This window comes from Suricata suricatta, chromosome 5 (assembly GCF_006229205.1).
Source record: "Suricata suricatta isolate VVHF042 chromosome 5, meerkat_22Aug2017_6uvM2_HiC, whole genome shotgun sequence".
Taxonomy (NCBI): domain Eukaryota; kingdom Metazoa; phylum Chordata; class Mammalia; order Carnivora; family Herpestidae; genus Suricata; species Suricata suricatta.
This window is the reverse complement of record NC_043704.1, coordinates 77,511,728-77,530,235: the sequence shown is the minus strand read 5'-3', so window position 1 is coordinate 77,530,235 and position 18,508 is coordinate 77,511,728. Positions and strand designations below refer to the sequence as shown.

The following is an 18,508-nucleotide window of genomic DNA, read 5'->3' as shown; positions in this document are numbered from 1 at the left end:
CCGAGAGACATTTTTCCCATGGGAGTGATTTTTTCTCTTAATAGTTAATAAATGTATTTTCTTAAGCTTTCTGATGTTTAGCGCCATATGTACAAGCATCATAGGTCAGAAACAGAAACTGCAGATTTAATTCAGCTGTCAGCCAGGCTGTGTTCCTCACTCCATGCTGTGGCCTTAGATTGCACTGCTTCTTTTGCAACTGGTTGTCCTCAAGCCCAGAGGGGACTGGGAGAAAGAGATCTTAAGATCACAGATTATAGATCATACTTTCTTTTGCTACTATTGGAAAAATGAGTGGTGATAATATATCGCTTATCCATTACCTAGATAAGGAAAAAGCATGTTTGGTTTGTTTTGTTTTTTTAGGAGAGCACTAACCCTCAATTGGGGTGTGGAGAGTATGCTGAGAAACATGAATGAATGTGTGGTTAGCTATGGCAACCAAAAAAATATTGGTTGCTTTTGACCATGCCACATATACCTTCTGAATGCAAAGTTACTAACTTTTTCTAAGACAATGAGTAATACGGCTTTGGATTCTATATTCTTACCATTAAGGGATTATCTGTCTGAAGTTAGGAGATGTTATATTACGGAAGGGTATGGGTCAAAAGGTTAAGAAATATGTTCTTCCAAATGTTCCCAAGCTTTCTTTGAGGTGCACATGATAGCTTTGAGTGAGACGTGAACTTGTGGGGCAGAGGAGCATAAGTACAAGTCCTCCCTTCATAGGAATATTTTGAAAGTAAGCCTTCCCCCTCTGTTGAATACACTATTTATTCTTTGAATCAGTTTATGTCAATAAATATGAAACAATGAACACAGATACCAGAAGACCCCTCTGTGGTCTTATTATTTTGAAGATGAAAAGTTTTCCAGATCTCATGAACTCAGAGTTCTCTTTTGAATGTATGATGAAAAAAATTCAGATGTCTGATGTAGCATTATTATTGTACCAATGTAGTGGACTGAGTTGCTTATGCAGGACATTCGGCAGAGTAGTAGATTGGCTTCTGAAAGAAAATGGATTGAAGTGTTAAGGTTAAAGTGTTGATCCAAACAGTAGGTTATGAATTTGATTCCCAATCTTCTCTTAAGAACACAATTTGGAGGTGCAAGAAAATAGGAAAATGTAGATTATTAATGTACTACCTCTGTAAACATCTTATAATTTTCACTGATACCTTTTAATGAATTTGAATTCTGTCAATTTCCATATATACTAGTATTGGGGGGATGGCAGCTTTGGTTGGAGGACCACCTTAATCCTTTTACAGAACGTCTCCTGAGCATCTGTTATATATAAGATGGTATGTAAGAGGGGAAGAAACAGCTCCTACACTGAGACGTTTATAGTTCAGAGAGGAAATGAACACATACAGTTATAATACAGGGCAGATCACCATTGTCCTATTACAAGTATGAGCAAAACATTTGAAGGATCAAAGAGAAAGAGAGTACCTTGAAACAGGAAGATCAAGAAAGTCTATATATGTAAGTAAAATGCAGCTGCTCTTGTAAGGTTGGCTAGAAATTTCTAAGTCCTTGAAATATGAGAGGGAAGGAGGATTTGGGGAGAAGAAACAAGCATCAGGAGAGGCCCAGAGCTGGGGTGAATGCTGGTGTACCCAGCAATGTCAAATCGGTCAGTTGGAAGCAAAAGCATGAAAAAATTAGGAAATGAAGTTAGAAATGTAAAGCAGAGTATCTCATGGAAGACCAAATCACATTCAGTATTGTGGCAGTGAGGAGCCATGGAAGGGTTTTAACCAGAAGAGTGGCATAATTGGAACTGTACTAGGGCCACACCTGGGGAGGATACGTGGCTTTGCTCGAGACTCCCTGGGAGGATAAAGATGGGTTTCTCCGCATTACGCGTTGGCCATCTTGCAAGAATATTCATTGCTTCTCTGGGACCAGTGGAAGGGTAGAAATGGATCATGTCTAAAGTCTTATACAACTTAGATATTCTCCGTGCGTTGCTCTCTTTAATAGCTATAGTTTCTGCCATGGCTAAGTTGGAAACAATTGGTTTTGGTTTGTCCTAATTTATGCCTGCTATACAAATGTAATTATGAAGAGCATCACTTTTTCTTTCAAAAATGTTCTACTTAGAAGACAAAGTATATGGTCACCCTACAAATGAAGACCCACTCTTTATTTCATTATTTCCCCCACCTCCACTCTAAAATGAGAAAGTAGTATAAATGTGTTGGTAAACAATTCCCTATCCACAGGCCACTTAGGTTATTTCTACCACAAAAGAAGCATTTCCTTACAACCCAACATTTACTAGGAGCTAATCAGGTATGGTCACATTGCTAGACAGTGTAAGGAAAGCAGAAGTGAATAGTTGCAGCCACTGGTGTCTGAGAATTCACAATTCTAGGTGCACATAAGGTATCATGAATTACTTCAGTATGAAACAGTATGTGGTAGGAGACACTAAAGACTCTCAAAGACAATGAAATGGTTTCAAACTGCTCATGATAAAGGTAATATTTCATGTAGTTTGAGGACCAGAATGTAGCCAAGTTGGGGAAGGAAGGTCATTCTGGATAGAGTGAAAAATTAATAAAAATACAAGGAAAAACTGCATAGGACCAGATGACCAGATGCTGATATACCAACATGATATACTGACTTGAAAAGAGAATGTCGATTTAAACACAGATATGTATTTAGCATTTATGTCAAAATGCAAAGCTGTTGTAGAAACAGCAACAACATATGGTAGGGACTTTTATCTTCTGAAAACTAGACCCTATGAATATTTTGGAAGCATGGACAAGGTTCAAAACCCGAGATTCAAAACTTTGTCTACATGCTTTAGGAGTGCCGTCCTGCAGGGAAGGAGAAAAAATAGCCCACACGTTTGCTTGGGCTATATAAAGTTGAGAGTTTCCTGATCCCATTCGTTAGACCTCTACAGATACAGATCAATTATCTTATCCTTATATGAACTCAATAATTACATTTTTATTTTTAATTTTTTTTAACATTTATTCGTTTTTTGAGAGACAGAGACAGAGCACAAGTGGGTGAGGGGTAGAGAAAGAGGGGAAGACACAGAATCCGAAGCAAGTTCCAGACTGAGCTGTCAGCCAAGAACCCGATGGGGGCTCGAACTCACAAACCATGAGATCATGACCTGAGCCAAAGTCCGACACTCAACTGACTGAGCCACCCAGGCACCGAGTAATTACATGTTTAAATTAATCAGTGCTAGAACAGAATCCAGACTCTTGCTGTTAATTAGGATTAACTTTATTAAATAGTCCTCTTTGAATGAGGATGAGAAAACCATTTCTCTGGTCACTGCTTGAAATGTAAATAGTAATCCCGGAGGTAAGTATGAGAGAATATACCAAGTGTGCTATTTGTTTAAGATGAGAATCCCAACTAGGAAATAATAGAGCAGAAGCAAATATGAATGTCCCATTTAAGAAACAAATGCCCCCCCCCATTAAACAAAAAGCAGTAATAAAAAATCAAGATTTTGATATCTCAAATTAAAAATGCTTTGCTGTAAATTTTTCAAATTTCATTTTGGTTGAGGAGACACATTTGCATTTGAGATTTGAATGGAAATATTGGGGGAAGACATGCCTTCATTTTTACCCATATTAATATCCTTTCCTTCTACAACCCCCTTCATCACTTGCATCTCAGACAGGAAGAAAATGTGGTCAATCACAGAGATAATGGAGGGGGAGGTGAGGGTGGGTTCAGGGGGGAGTTGACTCAGTGACTTGATTTCAATGTAAAGGGAGGGGGTAGGAGGGAGCACTGGCCTCAGTGATGAGTGGGGTGAGTTCTGACCTTGTATCCCATTCCTCTCTCTTCCTTACAAACCTACTCCTCCACTGACAGAAAGTGGATTTTGAAAATATCCAACATCCAAATGTGATTGTGCCAGTTTCATCTTTGCGCAGACATCAGGGCAAGCAGCGAAGCTGCATAAACTACCACATCGCTTACAACCTCCTTTGCAGAATTAAGCAGTTAAATTAAGTAAAATAAAATCTTTTTTTTTATAACTTCCCTGTATTTGATTTTCTTACTTGGTCTGATAATAGAGCACACCTATCCCTTTCAAAAGGCATACCTTTTGGGGCGCTTGGGTGGCTCAGTCGGTTAAACATCTGGCTTTGGCTCAGGTCATGATTTCACAGTTTATGAGTTCAAGTCCTGCATCAGGCTCTGTGCTGACAGCTCGGAGCCTGGAGCCTGCTTCAGATTCTGCATATCCTTCTCTCTCTGGCCCTCACCAACTTGTCCTCTGTTTCTCTCTGTCTCTCAAAAATAAATAAATGTAAAAAAAAATTTTTAAGGCATACCTTTTCATACTCTGAAAAAAAGGACAACAAATATCTCGGGAAGCACTTCTAAATGTATTTCTTACTTGATAATGACTAAGTTTATACACTCTGCTCAAGTTTCTTCTTTCAAAGACAAAGTAAAATCAGCCTGTCATGTCCATTCTGAGATGGTTTCACCAGGTAATACTTACCTGTCAATTTAAAGTTCAGTAACCGGTGTTAAGATAAAGCATATGTTGGTTCTAGGTGAGGGAATATTGGCAAGAAGAAAACATTTTTGGAATGTTAGTGGATGTTGGTAAAGTGTAAAGTGATATCTCATGCAAAACGTGTGATCTGAAGTGTGTCTTGTCTGTGTTTCTTAAACGGTAAAAAAAAAAAATTATAAAAGCCGAAAGAGGGAATTTTGAGTCAAGCGATGGTGTGTTGCCAGAGGCGGAAATTTATGAAACACTCTCGTCAGCTCTTCTGGAAACACTACAAAAGAAATAGTTCTACTTTCTTATTGGTGCTAAAGCCACTAATAGGTGCAGTTTAGTATAATACCACTATGAGAATTACCACCCCCAAAGTCAGCTTGCCTTGGAAAGAACTCTGTACAGGCATTTTCTTTTTCCTTTCAAGCTTGCACAAAAACACCCAAAGGGGCCACTTCCAATCCAGGCAGTGAGCTTTCTCAAGTTTATTCTTTCTCAGATCACAGAGACAATGGAGAATATGCCCTGTTTACTCAAATCAGTCTGGATTAGTGTCACTCTATTGATGGAATCAGAATTAAAAGGAAAACCATTACCCTCTCAACCAACGGGCAACATCAGATGTTTTGGGAATGGCTTGATTACTTTTAAATGGACCGTGTGAGACTGTGTCACCAGACTAAGGTTGGGGACTCCATGGGCGTAAACACAGAGAGAAATGGTGACCCTGGGTGAAGTAGAAAGCCCAGAATAAGCCTCAGTTGAAATAATTTCCCAGCCAGTCCCAAAGTATCTGAAAGGCTAAAAAGCAGAATAGTAAGTTTCCAGAGAAAATATTTTTCCTAACTTTTTTCTAGCCCCCAACCCCAACCCCCAGATACTTATCAAATTGATTCTACTTTTTAAGACCCTGCTGGGAGGCTACTTCACCCTTAAAATTTTCTCAGATCTGCTCCCTTCCCCCCATTCAGAATAACCTCTCCTTCCTTTGAGCTTGTCTGCACTTCTCTCTTCATCCCTCATTGCTCTCTGGGAGGACCAGATGCCTTCTCCCCAGTCCTAGACGGAAGACTGCTGATGGGTAGGGCATGTGTGGTACTGATCTCTGTATCCTCTCCAGGGCCACCAAATGAGGTCCCTGAAAGGGATGGAGGCATGCCCTGCTGCTGCTGCATGAGGAGTATCTTCAAATAAAAATGTGGCATACAGTACATACTTTTACCGAAATGGCTCTTCATAACCTGTGCAAAAAGAAAAGTGATTGCACACATGATACAAACCTTGCCTCCGCCTATGTGTTCTGAATCGTGTGGCTTTCCTTGACATCTTACAAGTGTGTGTGTGTGTCTCTCTCTCTCTTTCTCTCTCTTTAATGAAGCCTGGCATTTGTTTCCATTATATCTTAAGTGGCAAGAAAGTTTTTAAAAGACAGGGAATGTTTTCCTGAGTAAGAAATGCCTTGTGCTCTGACAGAGGTAAACAGTGTAAATTGTGTGCTTCTTTCATTTAATGGATTACCCACGAGGACAGAGAATGTGTTTGATTTTTTAAAAAACTGAATAGATGAGATTTTTATCTTGCTTTGCAGTCACTTCTTAAAAGTGTTTACTTGCTTCCACACTGATTAATTTTGTCCCCTGCATGTCCCTTGATCGTCACCAGAGATTGGGGGGAGGGGAGGGTAGTTGCTCTGGGTGAATAAGCTTGATGATTTGCAAACACTTTCTGTTTTATTTTTAATGATGTTATTATTACTAAAGGATGTCTGAGAAATCTTTAAGTCATTTTGTTCTTAAACATGGTGTCCTAGTTTTTTGTTTGTTTTTTCATGTTCAAATAAGACACCACAAGCTGTTGTAATTATTAAACTGATTGATTGTTACTTTCATGAATGAGTAAATAGGATGAAATGAACAGATAGCTGTCTTTTGAAAGTAAGGCTTGTCTTCTGCATAGCTGGAAACTGGTTTTATTTTGCAGTTAAAAGTGACAGCTTAAAGGAACACTCCAATGTTATATAAGTCACCGTGTCTAATTACAAAGCGTAGTAAATCACTAAAAACTTTCATCTCAAATACAATGAGAAATGTAGCAATCAGCTAAGAACTTGACAAGCAAGAGGAACGGATGAAACAGTGTTTCACATTTGAATATATAGAGAAGAGTAAAACTGAGTAGTGTACTCCTGGTTTCATGCTTTACTTTTCTATCTGCAAAGAAAGTCTAGTGTTTGAACCTCTCTGAGTATATTATAAAGTCTGGGAAATGAAGTCATGAGCTTAGACCATTTGCAAGAAAATGGTGGTAAGTCTGATAAAGTACAATCTCAGTTCCTCAAAACATATACTGTAAGCCCTTAATTATGGCATTATTCTAAACTGACTTATAGCTAACAGGGCAGAAAATCATGGAAATTAGAGAGGGAGGGACAAATTTTGTGGCCTATCCACCAGAAACTAACGTCTTACTTCTGGGTGGTTTCTCTCCAAAGAAATCTGCATTCGGCCACAAGCACCGTCTGTAGGAAGTGAATAATTATGTGACCACAAAGATTTGGATTCTTACTGCTGACCTAGATGCCTTAGTAACAAACTCTAGGCCATTAGGGAAGAAATACTGCCCTGCCATGAAAACGTGTATGTGTTTGTTTTAAGGAAGTAGAGGCTCATTAATAAACTTTCCAGCTAGGTGTGAGCTACAAAGTATTACTCATTACCTTATGAGTGACAGGACAGGCTATTCTGCTACTAGTTCCCATAAAAGCTGAAGCAAAAAGCCCAATCCCACCTACCAAAACAAAGCAGAACACAGAGGAAAGGTCATAGAAATTATTAGGAGATGCACCATAACATTCAGTCAGCACTAGTGTATAAAGACCTGAAGCCGATTGGAAGGCAGGCTTCCTTCAGCATAAAAATCAACATTTAGTTGCATTAGAATAAGAAAGATACCTTGTGAAGGTGCTTTTTATTGGAAAATGTTTTGCATTTATTCTTTCAATAAATATTTCTGGAGCAGCCACTGGGGCTCAGATGCTGTTGCATACACGAGGCCCGGTAATGAAGGAGATATAATCCCTCCAAGATTTATGGTCTAGCAGAAAAGACCGATATTCAAGAAAAATTGTATTTGTATATATGAATTCATTTCAGTTTTAATGATGTGATGCCGAGGGAAAGCTGGAGCAGTAAGACCGTGAGAAGCAAAGGAGAATGCCTACCTGGGTGAAGAGGGCTTCTCCTGGGGGATGGCATTGAGTTAAAACCTGCCCGATGAACTGGGATACAGCCCCCCAGTGCCAGGAGGCTGCGGACTAAAGGCATCTGCCTGTGAAAAACTTGAGGAGTGCCTGTTTGCGAGTTGTTAGTGTTCGTGTTAGTGAGCAAAGGAGAGAGTTTCAAATAGAGTGGAGGCATAAGCCACTTGAAAGATTTGGGGCCCTTACAATAGGGAGCTGCTCAAGGTCTTCAAGCCTGAGAGAGACATGATCTCATCTGCCCTGAGCCTTCTGGTGGCAGCTGTGGAGCTGGGTCTCTCACTGTTTGCAAGCACACACCATCTAAGAATGGTTAGTTTTATATCCTGGCCTTCATATGGAGTTTTTTCTTAACATATAGAATAGGTATGCTTTCATTGAATGTAATTTTTAGATACGAATTCCAGGCAGAAATCTGAGTGACTCAGATTTACATGCAGTCGGAATGAAAAGAAAAGTAAGCAAGCGGGTTCTCAAGCCAGATTTACTGGTTTCTGATTAGGGCTGTGTCGCTTACTACCTTGAGCAAGTTACTTAATCTTGTGGCGCTTTGGTTTCCTCATCGATAAGTATGTATAAAACATGGGATAATAATGCCACCTAGCTCATGAGGATTAAATGAATAAATAGAACTTGAAGACTATAAAAAACTTAGATAAGAACTCAGGTTATTCATAAAAGTAATAGTAGTAGTAGTAGTAATAGTTAATATTCTTTTCATAGAGAGGATTGGCAATGGACATGACCTACGTTTCAGACTTTTAAAACATTTTAGTGTTCATTATTTATGTGGCTGTGTCTTCAGTTTCACATCATGGTAAACAAATTGTGATGTATATATACTATATATATATATATATATAATGCTAATTGCATTTAATCATGCCTACTGATTTAAATAATAATTTCTGATATGGCCTAGACAGATACATTATAAAAATTATTTTTAAATATTTTAAACTCACTTTAAAAACCAAGGAAACATTACTGACAGTCTTCTAAAATCACCCTGGTATGCTTTCCATAAAGATGGCTCACCGTCACTAAAAATTTTCATTACTATGTACTATCTTCCTTCCACATTACCATTTCTGCTAAATAAAGCTATCAATATGGTGATTGTGAGAGGTTGAAAATGTCCTTAAACATATTTTTCCAACTTTGAAGAAATTGAAACTCTGTATCTTTTTCCTTAATATCTGTATCTAGAAATGTTGAATATTAGAATTACACTTTTCTGGTATAATACCTTTCTGACAACTCCTTGCAGAATTTAGATGCTCATGATTATGATGTTGCTCATTTGTCATTACTGACTGAAATAAGAACTTGAAGCTTATTTTTTCTTAGTTGAGCTCTGCACAGTGCGAATTCAGTAAATTTAGGCTGAGTTTTAATCTCAACTCATTCTACCTCCTGGATTTGCAAATGCTATTGTCCAGTATCTGTCAGCATTGCTGTCCCCCCATCAGCTAACTGTGTATTTATTCGCCTCACCTGAGGTTGTCCGGCATTGGCTTTTAGGGAGCTCTTCCCTGAGTTACGGAATCTCAGGCCTCAAAGGAATTTCGGCACTTTTAAACTCACTTTAACATTCTAGTAAACTCTCTGCCTACTGCCAGAAGCTCCTGTGCGCTTAGGTGCTTTCTTCTTAAAGGCTGTTTATTGTAAGGTATGAGTACACTTTACCTCCAAGCATGTGCTTTGGGGGATCATTTGAAAGATAAAAGAAGTGAAATATCTTACAAGGAACAAAATCTGGTCTTGAGAAAAACCTGATGCTAAATATATTAAGGTTGAAAAACAGTACTTCAACTTGACATTGTAATACAAATAGCTTCTTGGCCACGAATGGAGCATTTTAACTCAGTTGTGTTCAATTCTAGCATAAAATAAGCCATCATTCTTTCAGGTGAGGCAGGCGATAGAAAACTAAAAAATGACAAGTATTTCTCCCTAAGGCAGTGCTTGTTGAAAAGACACCGTCCTTCTGATATTTGGGGATGAAAGCGTAGTACTGTCTACCAGAGCACATTCGAATGAATGCTCTGTAAAGCCAGGGTCACGAGGAAAACGGCTTTCTTTTCCCAGGAGGGGCTTTAGAATGTTCACAAGTGCTCCTTCAGGAAACCCGAGGTGAGAGGTTTGACCAGCTGAGGAAAGTGTGGACATGCTGTGGATTTCGAGGCAGGGCTTGGTAAATTTGGATAAATCAAAAGCCGGTTATCTCATTTTTTGAAAGTAATCTCATGGCACATTAACATAGCTTTGCGGAGGAGTGTGGTCATCCATCGGAATGCTAGAATTGAAGCACCTTTTATGTTTGATCCTGAGATTCGATCTCCTTGTCAGAAACCTAGGTCCAGGTGGTTCATGTACCTTGCAGAGGGTTTTCAGCACATTAGTGGCATCACCAAGTCTAAGTTCACAGTTCTGTTGCATTACTAGGACCCATTCAGGAATGTTAAGTGCTAAAGAGCATTCAATTCCCTAGCCTTGTCTAATAAATCAGCCAAAGATTATACATATAATTTCCCCAAATGAAATTTGGGCAACTTATTGTTTCCTGTGACAAGGGAACCTTTACAAATTTGTTTAATGTTTATTTATTTTTGAGAGAGAGAGAGAGAGAGCAGGGGAGGGGCAGAGAGAAAGGGAGACACAGAATCCAAAGCAGGTTCTAGGCTCTGAGCTGTCAGCACAGAGCCCAGTGTGGGGCATGAACCCGTGAACTGTGAGATCATGACCTGAGCTGAAGTCGGAGGCTTTGACTGAACCACCCAGGTGCCCCTAAATGGAAGTAAATAAATTTCTATTATATATCCCGACAACAAATTCTCCTATTCCTGATTTGGCTCTCATTTTTTTTTATTAACTTCTTATCATAGACTGTTGGCTGTTTTTGCCTCTGCCATAAATTAGCTATTATGGATAGTAATATCTAGTAAACAGAACTTCTAACATTTTTCTTATAAGATAAATTGGAGGAGAAAGATTTTCAGAAACACAAATTATGTCTAAGTCTCTCTTTGCACTGGTCAAATCACTTGATGGGGATCCTCTTTTTTAATGTTAAATTCTTTTATAAGAAATCATTTACATTGTCAACTTTATGTATAAACCCATGTATTCAATATTGAGTTTTGTTTACAGTATACATACTGACACAATATTGCTGGTCAGGTGAGAAGAAAATTTAGGTCCATATTATGTTCAGAGTTTAAGATCATTTAACAGTGTAATCCAGGAAAGAAAAATAGATACAACTAAATAGGAATTGCATTTATAGGGCACTCTTTCCACAGTGTCCACTCAGGAAAAAATCTAATCTTCTATATTTTAATTCTAATCATCCATCCAAACTGAAGTTTAGTGAAGAAACAAATCAGAGCACATACGTGGCTATGAGAATGTAAAGGGTGTAAGAGAGGAGAGAAACAAGAAAATACTCTTATCTGTATTTGGGAATAGTACTTACCTAAACTTACTCTTTCCTAATGATAGAAGCAAGCAGATTGAGATTCAGCCCCTGGGTATCCCTACACTTATCATGACAGCTCCATGTTCCAGAACAGCCCCAAGGTGTGCTTTGATTACCAGGAGTATAAGTCTCTGTGACCAAGGTGAGTTTCATCCTTTCTGTGGTCAGATCAACTGGTCTGTGATGAAACTAAATCATTCCAGTTACAGATGCTGGCAAAAAACCTAGGGTCCAGGTGGTGAGTCTTCTGTTTCAAAGTTATTTTCTAGGAAGTGAAACATCTGTTTGAATTTAGAGGAAATCAACTGCTTTCCTTTATCAGGCTTTCAGTCAACTTGAGACAAATTGTGTTCACTATGCCTTTCAGGTTTTGTGGAAACATGGCTGTCTTCTCTTTCAGACACGATAGGGTAGATATATAACATTTTTATTCATTCATTCATGCGTTCATTCATTCATTCATTCATTCATTCATTGAGTGTCTACAGAGTATGTTAAGTTTATTTCAAAATCAAGATGCCTCGTGGTTTAGAAATGGACAATCTACTTTCTATTTCATTTTAAACATGCTAATAGTTTTTGTCACATCAGATCACATGGGACATAGGCGACCCCCTACAGTTCTTCTGAGGTAGTTTTTGTGACCGAGGTGAAAGTGTCATGTTCTAACTTATGACACTTTTACTGGTCACTGTAAATAGGCATCACATGACCATCCAAGACTAACTCAGGACACCCCCCTCTATGTTTATGGAATTATAGTAAAGAAGGGGCACAGGCATTGCTCCCTTCATCTCATCAACTTCACTTTTGTGGAAAATAAGGGATAAATATTATTCTCATTAACCTGGTGCAGAGCTAGCTTAATTGGCATATGAAGTTTGTAGTAGCAAAGGGTCTGGTGTTTTGTTTAATGCTCTGCTATCACCATTCTTTAAAATGTTTATTCCTTTTTTTATTTAGGGAGAGATAGAGAGACATAAAGAGAGTAGGTGGGGGAAGCAGAGAGAGAGAGGGAGAGAGAGAATGGCAAGCAAGTTCTGTGCCGACAGCAGGGCTCAAACTCAAAACCGTGAGATGTGACCTGAGCTGAAATCAAGAGTTAGACTCCTACCAGACTGAGCCACCCAGGTGCTCCACAATTTTGAAATTTAATAATTTATGAACAAGAGGCCCTGATTTTTCATTTTGCAATGAGTCACCCAAATTAATGTGCTCATCCTGCTGATAGAGTACATGGCGTTGGCAATGTTGATCTGCCCCTTGGCCTCCAATGCAACTCTGTCAACATGTCCACTCTTGTGTCAAATCAAAGAAGCAAATAAAAAACTTCTGTTGTTGTTGTTAACTAAATGCTTTTTAAATTAACTTCAAAAGTACTGTTTCCCCTGGCAGGTTTATGACCTTGATTTTTAATAAAGTTATGTAAAGTATCCAAGTAGATTTCCATTTATGGAATTCTTACTTTGGTGGGTTTGTTCTTGTTTGTATTTTAGACTACTTACGTACTTAATTAATATTTTTAATTTTTTTAAATGTTTATTTACTTTTGAGAGAGAGACAGAGCAGGAGTAGGAGAAGAATAGAGAGAGAGGGAGACCCAGAATCCAAAGCAGGCTCCAGGCTCTGAGTTGTCAGCACAGAGCCTGATGCAGGGCTCGAACCATGAACTGTGAGATCATGACCTGAGCCAAAGACAGAGCTTAACCGACTGAGCCGCTCAGGGACCCAGGCTAATTAATTTAAAGTTAGTAGTACTGGCTTTATACTTTAGATTTTTTTTTAAAGACAATTGGCTATACTACTTGGCTTATGTTTCTTTAAAGTAAAACTTAAGAAAGGTTTGAATTGAAATGTGTTTTTCCATTTTTATCTTGGATAGTAAGCAGCTCTTTGTCTAAACCTGAGAATTCTGGCTTTTTGATGCATACAAACTGAGATGTTGGAAGCACACTCTGTTGTTATTAAGTAAAATATTTCACCTGAACTGGTTGGAATTAAAAATGATGGCATTCAAAGCCCAGCCGTCAGCACCCACAGTGCTGTTAAACTCGAATGAGGTTTCTTCTTTAGAACCACCCACTGCGTTCAGTCTTCCTGCTTGCTATTCCAGGGGGTCCCCTATGTGCCTCTGAGGTAAATGCATTTTCCATTTCTCTTAAGTCCTTCGAGAAGCACTGAGTGTTTGCTCACTAGCTTTTAAAGCTGGTCCCAAAACTTTTCTCTTGACATATATTGAAAAAAAATTTCAAAGGGCTACGTTTCTTTGTTCTCATCCAAGCCCACAATTAGCTGAAGTTCCATTCTGTGTAGCTGGAAGGGGCAGGAAAGGGGTGGCTCAACAGGCATTTTACTGCCTGTGAGAAAGTGCTGGGCCGAGTTTCTTTGTCCTTTATGTCAGGGCCTGCCGCTTCCCTAATTGCACTGCTGTAGGGAAGCACGTGCCTCTGGGAGCATTATCTGATTCCTACTGGACGCTCAGGAGGGCTTTGCATGCTGACCCTTAACTTGAACACAAATAATATCTTTTCTATCCCATTCCTCCGCTGCTGCTGCAGGCGTACATGCCTGGGGACTTGAATTCGGCCCTGGGGTGGGGTGTCGGCGCTTCGTGGGGCCTTGGGTTTTATTTTCTTCTCCCCTAGTTAGCTCACCTGCAGTCCTGCCTCACCTGTCAAGGGGGGAAAGCTGAAGATGGAGGGCAAGGCGGGGAATAGGAGCTGTAGAAGTCAGAGGGGAGTAGAGGCAAGACAAACAGCTGCTCTTGTCAGCAGGGGGATAAGTGTCAGGAGATTAATAGTCATTTGAAGAGCAAATGGGGACGTGGCATTCGCCAGTGGAATGTGAAAGTATAAATGTAATGGAACGGGCATGCGGCCTTTAGCATTTAGACAGATGCTCTCCGGACTGAATGGAATGGCAGAGTTCTTCGTTTCTCCTCCCCATGTGAAATACCGAAAGTTTAGTTAAATAATTTGGTTTAATTAGCATTTTTGTCAAGCTTGTATGGCTTCGGTAAGTTTGTTCTCCATTGTTTTACTGGGTCTGGGTCTCCCAGACTTCTTTTTCCAGTGAGGGACCAGGCTCCGCCTTTCCTTTTTAAAACAGGTGCCTGCAAGAATGCTTTTTCTCTTCTCACTTTTGCTGGGTTTCCCCTTCACTCACTTGAAGAAACAATGAGATTAACATGTACAAGCAAACCTGTACCATAGGGTGGTTGCCCCTTCTGGAAGCATGTCCAGTTTGACTCAAGTTTAGGAATGACTTGAATTATCTCCTCGGACTGACAGGTGTCATGGTGTTGGTTGGGGAGGGCCCTGGACCCGGAGTCACTCCCCGTCTCTGATATATATTATATGTTATATAATAACGTATATTCTATAATATATAATATATTATATTGCAGATTAAATGAAAAGTTAATCCATTCTTTCCATACACACAGATTTAATGAAAAGTTAACTCATTCTTTCCATGCACCTTGTACAGAGTGCCTACTCTGTAACTGTTTGCACAGAAGACATAAAGCATCTGGCAGAGAGTGACCCGAGCTAATGTCCTTCTCGATCATATCAAATACAGAATGCTAATCATAATTAAGTGATATTTCTCTTACACAAGTTCTACTCTAGCAAAGATTAAACTGCTACAAAGAATAATAAAGAACGGAGGGGAAAATTAGGCTGTGTTTGGATGATATACAGGCATGTGACTTTTAAAAATTTATAGGTGACTCTCCCTTACCTTGCTACTGATGCTTCGCCGGTCTTGAAGAACTGAGTCCTTGGTCGGGGCTTGGGGGGCACTCTTGGTACCTTGGGACAGGATTTAGAAAATAAGACTATAAGGAAATTTGGAGAACATCTGCTTTTGCTCCATCTACAATGATTTGATGCTCACATCCCTTTTAGAACATATCTATCCAGTGATCTTTCTCATTCTGAATATCATAGCGGGGGGGGGTGGGGGGTGGCAAAAAGTAGCATGAGGTATTCACTTATTTGAAAGACCTTCTATACACCTACTAAACACTGGACATTTTTGCCCAGTTTGTTAATGAGAATGTATTCCACATTTTAAAAAATTTAAATATAGTTGACCCACAATGTTACCTTAGTTTCAGGGGTATAATATAGTGATGTCAAGTCTATACCTAATGTGATACTCACCACACATGCAGCCACCGTCTGTCACCATACAAGGCTACCTCAGTGTTGGGCATTGATATATTCTACTTTCAGTTGGTCTTCAGGAGGCCACAGTTTCCGAAGGCTGCACATTACACTATGTGATCTGTGCAGGTTCTTACAAGACACACACAGGCTCAGACTTCGTTTGGCATTTCTGTGTATCACAAATCGGTCCTTTTACTTGAAATGTGAAGTTTGATAGACCCAAGGTGGATTTCTGTACAACGCATGCACCACATTGCCTTTTTGGAGCAACGATGTGCAGCTGAAATGGCTAACTCTGGGGTTTCTGGGTGTCCTGCAGCCACAGTACACGAACCTGGGGCTCCTGAACAGCATGGACCAGCAGATTCAGAACGGCTCCTCGTCCACCAGCCCCTACAACACAGACCACGCGCAGAACAGCGTCACGGCACCTTCGCCCTATGCGCAGCCCAGCTCGACCTTCGATGCCCTGTCACCGTCCCCCGCCATCCCCTCCAACACCGACTACCCCGGCCCGCACAGCTTCGACGTGTCTTTCCAGCAGTCTAGCACTGCCAAGTCGGCCACCTGGACGGTAAGAGCCCGGGGCACCTGTGTGCCCTTAAACCTTGCCTTGGAGGGTGGTCTTCATTGCCCCCCACAGACATCTCAGTCCTGTCAAAGCTTAGTTAGATATTCATTTCACACAGTTTCTCCCTGTCCTCCAAGAACATTTTGGTTTTGAATATTTAACATTGAACCAGAGAAAGAAAAAGTGCCATCACGTGGCCAGAACCATGATCTGAAAACCAAAGTCCTGTGTTCTGACTGGCTTCTAGCAATTTCAGCAGATCTGTTCTCCCCCTTCCTGCTGTCAGGGGTCCTTGGTGTGAAAGTTTTTGGAAAGCTATAAAGCATTATGACAAGAAGAAACAGAATATTCATAGATATGTATTTGCATTTCCCAGAATGTAGGTTAGTTACTAGACTCATTATTTTAAAGAAGTAAATGCCATATTAATATGCAATTAAAAAATAAAGTCACAGACATGGAGTAATAAGAAATTTATATCTCATTTATTAAAGAAGGGCTAAATTTGTTTATATATGTAGGTTCTATAACATGCATGATAACTTATTGATACAAATAGATTTATTTAGAATTTTCCTCCCAAGAAGCTTCTAAAACTATACATCAGAGTCCTAAATTAGTCCAAAGACATTCTGATTAAAAATGTTGAAAAAAAGAACTTTACATATATAACTTTTCCAAGAAAATATGGAAATATTTTCAAAAATTAAAAAGGTACAAGAATGTTTATTCTATTTCATACTTATTATACCTATGTAATGTATAAATAGAGTTTATATAGAAGAAAGGACATGTACAAGGCTGGTTTTATTTGCTTGATCAAAGAATGCCCAAGACCAAAGTGGCATGCATGTTTTTCAAACAACTTAATATTTGCATGGATTCTAAAAGCGCTTCCAAATATCACTCTCTTATTAACAGGTGGCTTTAGAATTGTTTTAACAGTTTTTTTTCCTCTTCGGCAAATAGGTTTCTTCGCAAAATGTTTTACTTTTATGTTATGGCATCTAGTTCACTATTGCTTTAATCCAGCTGTATGTGGTTCATAAAACAATCTACATTTATAACACTACGTCCCAATGTTATTTCATTTCACATGTGTTCCCTCATTTTGTCTTCACTTCTTTGTGAGCTAGGTAGGATGAGTTGTATACTTCCCATCTTTTATACTCAATGGGAAAGCTAAGACTGTACAGGTTAAATGATATCCACAGGGGTGCCTGGGTGGCTCAGTCAGTTAAGCATCCGGCTTCGGCTCAGGTCATGATCTCATGGTTCGTGATTCAAGTCCTGCATCAGGCTCTGTGCTGACAGTTGGCTCAGAGCCTGGAGCCTGCTTCAGATTCTATATCTCCCTCTCTCTTGACCCTCCCCTGCTCATACTGACTCTCAAAAATAAATAAAAAACATTTAAAAAAATGATATCCCTAAATGGACAGAGGCTTTTGTGTAGAAGGACCTATTTCTGATTCTGCCCTGCCCCTGTGTTCTTTCTTTCTTTTTCTTTTCTTTGTAATTAAAAAAATGTTTTTTTAATATTTATTCATGTCAAGAGAGAGAGAGAGGGAGAACATGAACTTGAGTCAGCAAGGGGCAGAGAGAGAGAGAGGGAGACACAGAATCTGAAGCAGGCTCCACGCTCCAAGCTGTCAGCACAGAGCCTGATTTGGGGCTTGAACTCAGGGACTCTGAGATCATGACCTGAGCTGAAGTTGGATGCTTAACCAACTGAGACACTCAGTCACCCCTCTTTCTTTCTTTTTTCTTTCTTTCTTTTTCTACCATTCCACATCGGGATGTTCAAAATTTCCCTAAAATTTTATTTTAGTGCTTTGTTTTCATGGTGTGAAAAGTAGTTCTGTTATGTTTCATATTTCAAACATAAAGTCTAACTATGAGCTTACAATCTAATTTTTTATTCCATGTGTGATTTATCAACTGTGTTATAATCTTGAGCATATTTTATATTAATAATCCTGGAGATGGGCCCTAAACGGGAGTAAACTTAGAGCTCATAGGCCTTAATAAATATTGGTTGATCAATCTAAGTAATACTTTGCTGAAAATCTGCCTGACTAACCATTTTCTAAATGGAGTATAATGTGGTTTCGAATACAGGTTGCTGATTGGATGTTCATATTCCCTGATCTTCCAGGCTAACAGTTTGTCATTTGCGTACCCAGGCTAAGCTCCACTGTGTTAGGAATAAGCACATCTGAAGGGCCGATGGGTATATGGAGGCCATTAAATGATTGCTCACTTCCCTTCTAAAACGGTTTAGAACCATGCTGATAGATCTTGTTGCAAATGCAACATTAGATCAGCCCTCTTCGCCTCTCCCATCACTTCCTCCTACAGAAATCTTAACATTTTTTTTTCTATTGAGCACAATTTTGAACACATCAAAGCACCTCTCTAGGAGAAGTAAATTTTTCACACACACACACACACACACACACACACACACACACGTTTGGGGATATATACCTAAGTGGTAGGTTAAAAA

General features: G+C 39.4%; 1 protein-coding gene and 1 long non-coding RNA gene across 5 annotated transcripts in view; one reads left to right on the top strand and one right to left on the bottom strand.

The window, feature by feature from the left end:
* The window catches only part of LOC115291893, a 39,380-nt gene extending 28,048 nt beyond the window's left edge, over positions 1 to 11,332 (bottom strand). The window contains exon 1 of the long non-coding RNA XR_003908712.1: positions 11,254 to 11,332. This is a non-coding gene — a long non-coding RNA (uncharacterized LOC115291893). The remainder of the gene's footprint in view (positions 1 to 11,253) is intronic.
* TP63 (tumor protein p63) overlaps positions 1 to 18,508 on the top strand; it is a 222,147-nt gene that overhangs the window by 129,954 nt on the left and 73,685 nt on the right. For all 4 annotated transcript variants that reach the window (XM_029939639.1, XM_029939640.1, XM_029939641.1 and 1 more), the window contains exon 4: positions 15,751 to 16,005. In XM_029939639.1, the coding sequence (XP_029795499.1) occupies positions 15,751 to 16,005 (255 nt within the window). The remainder of the gene's footprint in view (positions 1 to 15,750; positions 16,006 to 18,508) is intronic.